At 42.3% G+C, this 12,677-nt stretch overlaps 1 protein-coding gene across 1 annotated transcript in view; it reads left to right on the top strand.

Annotated features, from left to right (window-relative positions):
- Positions 1-12,473, top strand: part of coq6 (coenzyme Q6 monooxygenase) — a 32,455-nt gene extending 19,982 nt beyond the window's left edge. Inside the window, exons 10-12 of the mRNA XM_031572703.2 lie at positions 1-71; positions 572-738; positions 12,041-12,473. The exon at positions 1-71 is cut by the window's left edge and continues 45 nt beyond it. Of these exons, the coding sequence (XP_031428563.1) occupies positions 1-71; positions 572-738; positions 12,041-12,070 (268 nt within the window). The 3' untranslated portion in view covers positions 12,071-12,473. The remainder of the gene's footprint in view (positions 72-571; positions 739-12,040) is intronic.
- The last annotated feature ends 204 nt before the right edge of the window (positions 12,474-12,677 follow it).

Here is a 12,677-nt window from a genome sequence, read left to right as displayed (position 1 = left end):
TCTTGGTTTCGGGGATGTGGCCTGTCTAACACAGACCCTCAGTCAAGCAGCTTTTAATGGGAAAGACTTGGGTGAGTTATTATTGGATAGAATATATGCCGGCCACGCTATTGAATGAAGCCAACATATTGTTTTTCTAATGTTATTATAAATATTTCCGGTCATAGTGCTGTTCAAATATTTGCGCATTTTTGTACATTTCGTTGTCTTTTTTGTTAAAGTTAGTGTTGAAAATTCCAAGATATGGAAAGATCTCCCACTACTGCTGACATTCCACAGTAAAAGAAAGAACTCTAAAATAAAAATAGGCTTTGATTGTTGTTTTGTGTAAAATGTGTGACCTTTGAGCTCAGTGACGTCTTATAAAGATATTTACGAGCTACTTGTGCGTGCCCTTAACGACAGACAGACAGACATAACATACATACATCAGAAAAAGCATATTTCATTTCACATTTATTTGATTGAGGACACTATTATTTCACTATTTAATTTCACTTTGTGCATCTTATGTTGTACTACTGTGTTTCAAATTCCTCTGTTATCCACCATCTTGTTCTCTTTGCCTCAGGAGACGTGCAGCACCTCCTGGAGTATGAGACGGAGCGCCAGCGCCACAACCTGCCCATGATGACCACCATCGACCTGTTAAAGCGGCTCTACTCAAACAACACTCTGCCCTTTGTGCTGATGAGATCCTTTGGGCTCCAGGCTACTAACTCCCTTCCTCTCTTGAAGGTAGGTCCTACCCCCATATGAGATCCTTTGGGCTCCAGGCCACCAACTCCCTTCCTCTCTTGAAGGTAGGTCCTACCCCCATATGAGATCCTTTGGGCTCCAGGCTACTAACTCCCTTCCTCTCTTGAAGGTAGGTCCTACCCTCATTGGGCTAACATTGCTCCTCCTCCATGTCCTTTAAACCCTTTGCATCAGGCTTTGTTCATTGTTTTTAAAGTGTTGTCTGTTGTCCATTTTGGATGTTTATCCACCATTGCTCCAAACTTCTCCTTATGTTCCTTATGTGGCCTCTCATGCCATGTTATTCCACCCCCCCCTTTACATGTCCACTGCTGATTATATGCCTGTACCTTAAGAGCATGCCTGTCATTTAACTACAGCTCTACAGGTTAAATTTAGCTCCAAGTTTACTCTGAGACATGTGAGGCACATTTGAGGGCAGGTCATGTGTGCAGTGCCCCATATAGTATGTGATGATGTGTACTTTCACACTATTTTTGACCCTGGAAACAGTTATGCAGTGTGTGAATGAATACTTAGTCCAAGTAGTAGTTTCATACTGACTTGTTTTGTGTGTTCTAGGGGCGATACACTAAGAATGGGAGAATGTTTCTCCTGAAATGAAATGTTTCTCCTTATATAGACGCGAATCCAAAGTAAATCTGCAAATTTAAGAGAAATATGTCAAACTTAAAACAGTAAACGCATGATATAGTTGCACTCAAATTTAAAGTGTGCATTTAATCACTATAGCGGTATTTTATTTCTCTGGTGTGACACTCCCGGTACCCCCTAATGTTTCATAATAATAATAATAATAATAACTTAATAATTGAAGGCCCAAACATAAAACCCACGGCTTGCCCCTACTTTTATGGTTGCAACATTTTCAATCAATCAAATTCAGTTTTTCAATTGAATAAAATAGTGTTGCCAAAGAATAGAAAACAGAAACATGGAAGCACATTGAATCATTGAAAATAGAGAAACATATAAAACATGGTAACACACACACACACACACACACACACACACACATACACACACACACACACACACACACACACACACACACACACACACACACACATTCTGAGGCTCTGCATCTAGACAAAAAAGGCTTCAGCTTTTGTACATTTACTATTTTCTGGGCCAATTTGGGAGATCAAAAGTACTGAGACATAACTGAGAGTATTGTGCGCATAACAATGGCAGTAAGTCCAGCAGCACACACACAAGGTTGTTCAATATCACGTCCAGGTTCCTACCAGCTCATTTCTCTCCTCGCCCAGCAGTGTGTTACGATCCTCCAGCTTCCGGATGGTGGAGTTCAGCTCAGCCACACGCCTTTGATTCCTTCGCATGTCCTACACACAAAAACAGACTCATAAGCAAACACACACACACACACACACACACACACACACACACACACACACACACACAGACTCATAAGCAAACACACACACACACACACACACACACACACACACAGCCATACAGACACACACACACACACACACACACAGACACACCCATTGACACACACACACACAGACACACCCATACACACACACACACACACACACACACACACACACACAAACACAAACACATACACATACACATACACACATACATTTACTATTGCTAATACTAATGTACGTGCACATATACAAAGCAAAGAAAATGAACACAAGAGATGGTAGCAGACAGACAGAAGAGGACAGACAAGGAGCTGAGGACGGGGTTGTTGGGTGGAGATAGCAGGGTATTGATTATAGGACGGGGTTGTTGGGTGACCATCCCCATGGCGACCATCCCCATGGTCAAGCGTGGTGGTGGGAATGCAATGCTTTTGGGGTGTTGCCAGGCAACCTTGTCAAAGTAAAGGGCATCATGAGAAGAGAGGACTACATTAAGATTCTTAAGGAAAACATCTGGCAGAATAACATGGCCTTGGGCAGCACGGGGACCCGGGTTCGAATCCGACCTGCGATCATTTCCCGAACCCACTCCCCATCTCTCTCTCCAGCTCATTTCCTGTCTACCTTCACTATCCTGTCTGATTAAAGGCTAAACAAATATATAATAATAATGACAGTGTTGCTCGCTTCACTGTTTGCAACAGTGAATTTTCTATTGGCCATGGTGGGTTAAATTACTATAAAAGACATGTTGAGGTGAGTGAGTTGCCATTTGTATAGCTAACGTTATTGAAACTAGCTGGCTAGCTGCTAGGGAGCTGTTCTATTGTTCTACATGATGAGGAGAAACTCCCTGTTCACTTGCTTAAAGTTGGAATAGAATAGAAAATCGACTCCATGAATTGAATAATATAAGTACATCATTTAATGTCACATTATCGGCATATACCCAACTTGGTTTACAGATTAGACAAAATCACGTATTCATCAAGTATCAAGTATTACGTAAGATGGTATAATTTATTATATATATTATTTTTATTTTATTTTTTTAAGATATATTTTTGGGCTTTTTGCCTTTATTCAGATAGGACAGTGAAGGTGTGGACAGGAAATGAGATGGAGAGAAGAGGTGGGGAGTGGGATCTGGAAATGACAGCGGGTCGGATTCGACCCGTGTCCCCGTGGCCGTTCAAGCCCGTATATGGAACCCGTGTCCCCGTGGCGTTCAAGCCCGTATGTGGTCGGGGCTGCTGTTTGCGCCACAGTGCCCCCCATATTATTTGGATTCACGCTTTTATTTCTTTTAGGGACCACAACATAATAATGTGGCCAAGGGCAGGCGCTACCTCCCTGAAATGAGTTTTTGTGGGGTGGGATGTCTGCTGTCTTGTTTCTGTCTCAAACAGCATCAAAATGGAGCATTTAGCTGTCAGAATGTTTTTTGAATTCCCCAGAGGAGGATGCTCCCAGGTCCCTTACAAATCGAAGCTAACCCTGTGTTCTTGTAGACAACGCCCACCACCCCCCACCCACCACTTTGAAACTCATTTTGGCGCCGGGATGTCTTAGCACTGAATGATTATGATTGCAATTCTAAAATGACATGTAAATTACACAAAAACTCTTTATCAAACCTCTGTTTGTGAGAATGGCAGCTTGGTACAATGGAAATCCACAGGTATTGAAGAATAAAATCCTTTGTGTCCGCCTATAGATAAAAATTGAGTGTTTTTCACGTGAGCTTTCGAATGCTCTCACAATTAATATGTATGGCTATTCGACACACTTATCTAAAAACCAGGCTAGTTCGGATCATCATGTCATACTGTTCTTCTCCCTATAGAGTGTGTTTCAGCCCCAAATACAACAAGGAGTCACAGTCACCTTTATTGTATCCTTTTCCTGAAATGGAAAAGCAGACAGTCTTACCCATTCACACCAGCCGTCCCAAGTCGATGTTTCTTTAAGAGGTCTCGGCTTCTTGCGGATGACCTGTTTGAGTTTACGATCTGGGTTCGTGGCTGGGATACTAAGGCAAGAAGGCCATGTTTTTCGGGGGTAGCTCAGTCCATAGGAAAGACGCAGACGCGGACTCTGGTATTTCTCTTGTATTTATTGTCAAAGCTCAAAAGACTCTAAGACTACTAAGACTCTCGCAAGACTAAATAGACTCTCGAACACAAACTGCATTCGCCTTTTAAATCCCTCTCACATGCATACACGTTCTAAACCACCTCCCTTTTTCATGACACTTCTTAGCAACATATGTTCATCTCTGACCCATGTGTCACTTCCTCGCAGGCCCAGAGGCCCCTTCCTGCCCCCTCCACTATTACACAATGTACAGCACAGTGAAGTTTGCAAACTCTCTCAAAGTACACATTGTTCTGCTTTACATTCTTGTTGGTTAAGCAAATTTCATATTTCACACTTTTTCAGCAAGCATATATGGATATAGGTTTGTGTAAGCATAACTCAAGCAATTTCTACACAGTTATTTAGCATGTTTCACACCACATATTAGGAGAGCACACAGTGGTTATATCATTGCACGACATGAATCAAGCATCATTCAGCAAAGCACATAGTATATATGTTCATCACTCATTATTAATTGCATATGGGTTGGTACGGGTTGCAGGTCCACTCTCACGAGCCATATTCATCACCCTCCTCTTGGACCGAAAAGCCGTAGCACCTCGTCCGATCAGTCCGCGCCACACAGGACCCAGGCATTCTTCCGCGCAGTCGCTTTCAAGAAGAAACCCTCTTTCCAGGATGAAAGTCCATCTCACAGCAGACACAGTTTCTCTTGCAGCCCAATATTCCTCATCCCACCCTGATTGCACAACTTCATCAGCAGTAACGGGTACATGTTTATTTCGGTTGTAACATCTCCACCCCGCACCAGGAAAGATTCCCCACACACAGTAAGGGTTTCCCCAGGGGCACCCAACAGTATATTTCCCAATGAACTCTCCACTTTGGCTAAGCGGTGGGGGAGACATATCAGCTCTTACAGCAGCCCAATAGGCACCGCTGTCATCATGTTGAAACACTCGCACCATTGCTGGTCTTATGTCAGTGAATTCTAGGTCCTCTCTTCCTTCCCAACCTTTATCAAAACAATAGACCTCAGTAGAACATTCCAACATTGATTTCACACGTCTTTTCTCCCACCTCGCATTCATCCAAGGCACCGTGTGTTCTGCACCCAATCTGACATAGTGAATTTCTTTCCAACTTTGTGGATCAGACAACCGCCCGAAACCGAGTTTTATTCTATGTTCGTGCCCATCTCGCTGTTGCACGCCTATAAATTGCTTTCTTTTTTCTTCCATGGGTCTGTAGACCCGCACTGCTTCACGTCGCGGCTCTGCCTCCTGAGAAACATTACTCACGACAGCAGTAAAATTTCTGCTCTGGTTTCCTCTCCGGTTCGCCCGTCTATTTCGCCGTCTAAGGGGGGCTGTGCCTCCCAGCGCAACATCAACTGTCTGGCTGAGTCTCGCTAACTCAGCGACAACTACGTCTAATCTAGCCGAATCAGACCCAGCGGCAGTGACAACCAGCCCGTCTTCTTCAGGTGTACGGTTCGGAATAAGTGGTCGAGGAGTAGGCTCACCAGTGAGGATAAGATGTGGTACGTTTGCTAAAGCCGATGTCGCAACAATGCCCCTTACAGGGTTCACCGGCCTCACATTGCGTAACACTCCCTCTACTCCTGGCTCTTCCGCCTCCAGTTCAACATTGCTTGCTTCTTCGGCTGCCTCAGGTATTATTTCTAATGGCAGCGCTTCTTGTGCCAAAGAAGCTTCTACCAATATCTCGACATATTCATCTTGAGTCCAAGTTTCTCTTTCTTCACAATATCTGTGAGGTGAACCAGCTCCAATACTTAAGGTATCGACTTCATCACCATATTCCATATCATCACTAAACCCCATTACTAGATCACCAAGCCCAACCTGCTCTGTGTCCCCGCTTTCTGAGTTCCTGCCCGCACCATCACCCCTGTTTATGACAACCGAGTCCAGTCCAGGCTGGTCCTCATTGCGCTCGAGACCTCCAGAATCTCCCTCCAATGCAGCATGGCCTGGAATCTATAACAAGCAGGGGAAAAGGTTATTCGTTATCTAATAGTGGTCATTCTTTCTGATACTATATCAGCCATGAATGTATTCATAAATTGTGGTTTCACCCTTTCTCTTCCAGCTGTATAATAATTATAAGCTATCAGCGGAAGGCAGGATGGGTAACCAAGCATATATAATATTGATGCGCTCAGTGCCAGTCCAGTCAGTTTCACAGCCACTTCGCTTATCTGTTCATAAGATCTGTGCGTGAGAGTCTTACTCAGATAAGCAAGGTACGTAGAAACAATCAGAACATCCACTGACAACACACCAATCGCTATCCATGATCTGCCAGGCATTCGTGCCCACTTAGGCATTACTTTATAATATTCAAGCATATTTGCTACAAGGCTAACAATGAACATAACCACATTAATTATCTTCCATCCTTGTAACTTTATACCTTTCAATCCTAGTCCTATAAAAATAATGGTTGAGCTAGGCAATCTCCTGCCCATAGTGAGGAAACGAGCCAAATTCAATGCACCATATATTACTGTTGATATTAAATATACTGGTAACTTATCCACCGTGAAACTGGTTAGAATGCATGACATCATCAAGTTTCCCACCAAATGCGGCCATTCCCCAACTACCTGGGCTTGTTGATCCGAAGGCCTCGGTGTAGTACCATTGTTCGCCATTTTCCGTCTGTTCGCGTTCAGGAATTCGAAGTGCTTCACTGGACCTGTCGGATGTCACTTTAGAGGCAGATGCTCGTGGTGTGACTCTCAACAGTGCCCCATGCACTTTATCTCATCCCAAAGGGGCCCTCTTACGTGCTAGTTTCCTGTCTTGCCCCCAACAGAGCACTTTCTTCCTCTTTTTTATCTGGCTGCTTTACCTTCAACATTATTTGTTTTAATTGCAAGCAGACTTTTGTCAGTACTCCTAATAGGATTCGTGAATTATGCTCTAAGCATTTTAATAACAAATTTACTGTAAGTTTATTTTCTCTCTCTGTGTACCAGCTACCAGTGATTTCATGGCAATCAGAGTTCGTATTGGCTTTATTTTCTATATCAAATAATCCAATAAAACTCATCCAGTCCCATGTTTTGGCACTTTGGTATTGTTCCCATTTTGGAGCATTCAGCCACTCGCATAGAGGGCGGTCTGAATCTGTCCATGGGGTCTGATCACATCTCAACAACTGTTTATCATCGCTTCTGGGTCGGCCGTCCCAGTCTCAATTAGGCTTCAAAATGCTTAATGCCATGAAACCAAGCAGAGATCTGTTCCTGGCCCCCAACAATCCTACTTGTAACTCCGACATAATAGGAATCTCTACTTCCTTCAGATACTTATATGATTCTAGAATTATCCATGAACCATCACCAGCTGTATACTCCTTTACCTCTGTAGGCGCTAGTCTCCACACAGTTTTACGAGGACTCACCCACGGTAAGTAGAGTATGACAACCAGGATGGTCATGATCAGTATAGTCAGAAAGGCTGGCCATGGCTTGTTTTTCTTCTTATTCACCACGTCTATCCTTCCTGCCTGGGGTTTAATCGACTTTCTCTGTTCGTTTGGTTCCACAGGGCCAGTAAGAGGCCTCGACTCCCTTATCCCCCTCTGGTCCTGTGAAAACAAACAGCTTACCGTATTTTCCGGACTATAAGCCGCTACTTTTTTCCCACGCTTTGAACCTCGCGGCTTAAACAACGATGCGGCTAATTTATGGATTATGATACCTGTGACTGTATACGGTGGCTTTGTGTTTACGGTGGCTTTGTGGAGCTAGGATGCTAGCATGGATGCAGCCGCATGGATGCTTAGCTCCACGCGATTTCTCAGTATCTCTCAATAACTTAACTAATGTCAAAATAACCACAGTCTACCAGCGTAGACAGAACACAACTCAAAACACTTTAAAATAAAAGTTTACAACAATACAAATCCAGTCTTCAAGTTCTTTAGCTCACTGGTTTCAAACTAGCGTCTGTCTTCAATCTAACGTTCTAGCTTCTGATTGACTCTTGCGACTGTGCGCTCTTAAAGCAACAGTGCACTTATCTAACTGGCAAAACTAACTATTGTATTAGTTTTGATATTCATTTTAGCCTGTGTAAAGTTAATTTGTTTCAATGTTGCGGTAGGCACCTGCGGCTTATAGACATGTGCGGCTTATTTATGTTAAAAATAATTATTTTTAAAAAATTTAGTGCGTGAGGCTTATATTCAGGTGCGCTCAATAGTCCGGAAATTACGGTACAAAACGTAATCAGCCAAAAACTTAAAAACAAAAATAAAAATATTTATCCCAGACTAAAAGTGAGCCTTCTGGTAAACCAGGAACCGCTTTGCCTACCAGGACTTGATTATCCACCGAAAAACATGAAACCACGAGCTGTCCGTGGAACAAACACACAGGAGCCATATATGACATGATTTTTCCTTTTTCCTGACAACAGCACTAGGTCAGCGCTCAAAAACGAGGGTCAATCGCTCTGTTTTGCCACTGCCCGGGGCTTTCCAGTAACCGTTACTAAAGCTACTTGGGTCGAAAGTATTTCAATATAAGTTTTTCATTAACAAATCAAAATAACACCTTTCATCCGTTTCTCCTTTAGTTACATTTCGTACTGCAACTGCCCCGCCTCAATGCGAACACGCTCTTAACTATTATCCGGTATAACTTGGATCTGAGAGGGATGTACGATCCCAGAGTTTCTGTGAGTTTGCTCTGATGTAATCCTTTGCGCTACGCACTGCCCTCTCTGCCACACCATTTGTTTTCTGGTTTATATGGAATAGAGAAAATCACCAGTGCGCCTACGCCCTCCAGGAAGTCTAATACGTAAGCATTTTTAAAATGCGACGCATTATCCATTCTCACTGTTTTTGGGTTTTTGTTAGTAAAATACAAAGCCATTCTCTCTTGTACGACTTTGCCCGTTGCTGTCCTGCTTAGATAAATTCTGGTGTCATTACCCGCATTATCAGCAATTACCAAAAAAATACTTGTTCCCTTTTGTAGAAGGGTCAAAGGGACTACTCGTCCTCTCAGATACCAAGTCACCGGCTACATCGATCAGAGAAGGGAGTTGACTATCCAAGTCATTCTCCCAATCGCTTTCCGCATTGGCCATCATCCGAAGGGGGTGTACTTTCCTTCCTTAAAAATGATTGAACCAGATCAGATTTGAGAAGCGCACCGTCTAATGAACACAAGTAGCTAATTCGGTTCCCACGAAAGTGCCTTTCCAATTTAAACACGCTTCTTGTTTTCCCACGTATTAAAATTGCTCTTCTATTCTCGGATAGGTGTACAGAACAGGAACAGAAATCAGATAGGTCCGTGCACTCGGTCTACTAACTACAATTATTAGAAATGTACCCCGGTATCTAACAATCAATTAATAGCCGTCACGTTGGGCGCCATTAAGAATAAGATCATTTGTGTCCGCCTATAGATACAAACTGAGTGTTTTTACACGTGAGCTTTCGAATGCTCTCACAATTAATATTTATGGCTATTCGACACACTTATCTAAAAACCAGGCTAGTTCGGATCATCATGTCATACTGTTCTTCTCCCTATAGAGTGTGTTTCAGCCCCAAATACAACAAGGAGTCACAGTCACCTTTATTGTATTCTTTTCCTGAAATGGAAAAGCAGACAGTCTTACCCATTCACACCAGCCGTCCCAAAGTCGATTTCTTCAAGAGGTCTCGGATTCTTGCGGATGACCTGTTTGTTTCCCGATCTGGGGTCGTGGCTGGGATACTAAGGCAAGAATGTTTTTCGGGGGTAGCTCAGTCCATAGGAAAGACGCAGACGCGGACTCTGGTATTTCTCTTGTATTTATTGTCAAAGCTCAAAAGACTCTAAGACTACTAAGACTCTCGCAAGACTAAATAGACTCTCGAACACAAACTGCATTCGCCTTTTAAATCCCTCTCACATGCATACACGTTCTAAACCACCTCCCTTTTTCATGACACTTCTTAGCAACATATGTTCATCTCTGACCCATGTGTCACTTCCTCGCAGGCCCAGAGGCCCCTTCCTGCCCCTTCCTGCCCCCTCCACTATTACACAATGTACAGCACAGTGAAGTTTGCAAACTCTCTCAAAGTACACATTGTTCTGCTTTACATTCTTGTTGGTTAAGCAAATTTCATATTTCACACTTTTTCAGCAAGCATATATGGATATAGGTTTGTGTAAGCATAACTCAAGCAATTTCCACACACAGTTATTTAGCATGTTTCACACCACATATTAGGAGAGCACACAGTGGTTATATCATTGCACGACATGAATCAAGCATCATTCAGCAAAGCACATAGTATATATGTTCATCACTCATTATTAATTGCATATGGGTTGGTACGGGTTGCAGGTCCACTCTCACGAGCCATATTCATCAGTATCTATGAGACTTTAGGTAAACTCAAAGTCTTCTAAATCAGTGGTCCCCAACCACCGGGCCGCGGCCCGGTACCGGTCCGTGAGGCATTTCCTACCGGGCCGCAAAGAAAGAATACATTATTTATATAATTTCCGTTGTATTAATTATTAGAGTCTGAAAGGTGTTTTATTTTGAAAAACGATCGGATTTTCCCCGACGTAACATTCGCCTGTGCCTCTTGATACGTCAAGACGCTTGTCTCAATCACGTGATACGTTACTCAAAAAATAAACCCGCAAACTAGCGAAAATGAGTAACAAACGTCCTTGGAGAGATTCTTTGCGAAGGGGAAAGGGCCTGAAGAGACGTGTGCACAATCCACAGACTCCACAGCAACACGAAATCAACTTCAGACTGATCAAACTCATGTCAAAGCGGACCTAACTTCACCAGTGCAGAGGTGGAGGTATACTGTAATGTAGATGTGTCCATTCTATTCCAATATGGCTATATCCACGCGATTGAGTTTAATGCTTATTTAGTTATTCACTTACATTTGCAGTGTTCGTGTAGTGCTTTTTTAGAACATTAGAATCATGAATTTAAATGTGAAACGTAATTGTTAATGATTAAAATATTCTCATATTTTTTATTTTTATAATTATTTAAATCCAAGGATGTCTGTAGAATCGACGTGAACGCAATCGCCAACGGTTTCTCACAAATTAAGCCCTTAAGAACAATCTGGCTGATTCACCACTGCTATTTAGCGTTCTTAAATTCTGGTCCAAGTTAAAAAGGAATCCCAGATGAGATAACTTTCATGAATGCCAGAATTGTCCCTGCAGTTACTTTTATACACGGAGGCGTACGTGCAACTCGCGTTCAAATGATAACTCCATTTTAATTTGTGGATCAGAAATGAAACTGTGTATTTGATTTGTTTGTGTCAGTCCAACCCTTTGTATTTCGCCACAGAGGGAGCTTTCACTAAACAGTCATAGGTCCCCGACGTTTTTTTTTTTCTCCCTCTGTCACATCGCGCGCCCCCCGCCCCCCACTTTGAGAACCACTGCTTTATAGCATAAAGTACAAGTCAGTACAATGGTGAGTTGTATTTTTCATGCACTTTAAACATTCGTTTTTATGCCGGTCGCGTTATTTTATTTTTGCTGTATTTATCTGCCGGTCCGTGAAAATAATGCCTACATTAAACCGGTCCGTGGTGCAAAAAAGGTTGGGGACCCCTGTTCTAAATGAAGTACTTAATTTGTATAGTTTCAGCTTCTCCTTTGTATGTTGCTTTGGATAAAATGTAAATCTATATCTAGAGAGTAACACATTTAAGGATATTTTTTCTTTTGTTCTCAACAGGAGCAGATTATGGCCTATGCCAGCAGATGACTTGTACTATCCCAGGAATATAACAAGTCCACAACACCGCCCAAAGTGTAAGAATGTAAGAGTGTATATTAATACATTTTTTCCAAACTGTTTTTTTTTTTTCTGCCATATGCCACATTTTGGGTATGCTGCTAGATGAGTATGGTGGTCTGTACATGTTTGTGTTTGGCCACTGTTGGGACTCTTGTGTGATGTTTGAGTTTGAGGGGGGGGGGTATTTACATGGCACAGTGGATATAGTATGTGTAGTATTTGAGACTATATTAAGACTCTTCATACAATGACAAACATTACATGTTTTGGTATGGGATGTCTTCACACAAAAATCGTATTGTGTGAAATATGTTGCAACAAAAAAAAATGAGTGATCATTTAAATGTAATAAACAATTGTTCACATTTAATGTAGACATGCATTTCTTGAGCTGCCAACTTGAGCTTAGGAAGGCTTCTAAGTACGTGTGATGGATTGATGAAAGTTGTTTTTCCAATCAAAATTGGTCAAAAAACTAGGGTCATGAGAAAGACACGACACTATGATTTTTGTGTTTAACACGGTTAATTTACCATTAACCATTCATTTATACTGCATTATAATTTACCATTAA

This window comes from Clupea harengus, chromosome 8 (assembly GCF_900700415.2).
Source record: "Clupea harengus chromosome 8, Ch_v2.0.2, whole genome shotgun sequence".
NCBI lineage: Eukaryota > Metazoa > Chordata > Actinopteri > Clupeiformes > Clupeidae > Clupea > Clupea harengus.
Note: the sequence above shows the minus strand (reverse complement) of the source record. Positions and strands in the feature narration are given on the sequence as shown.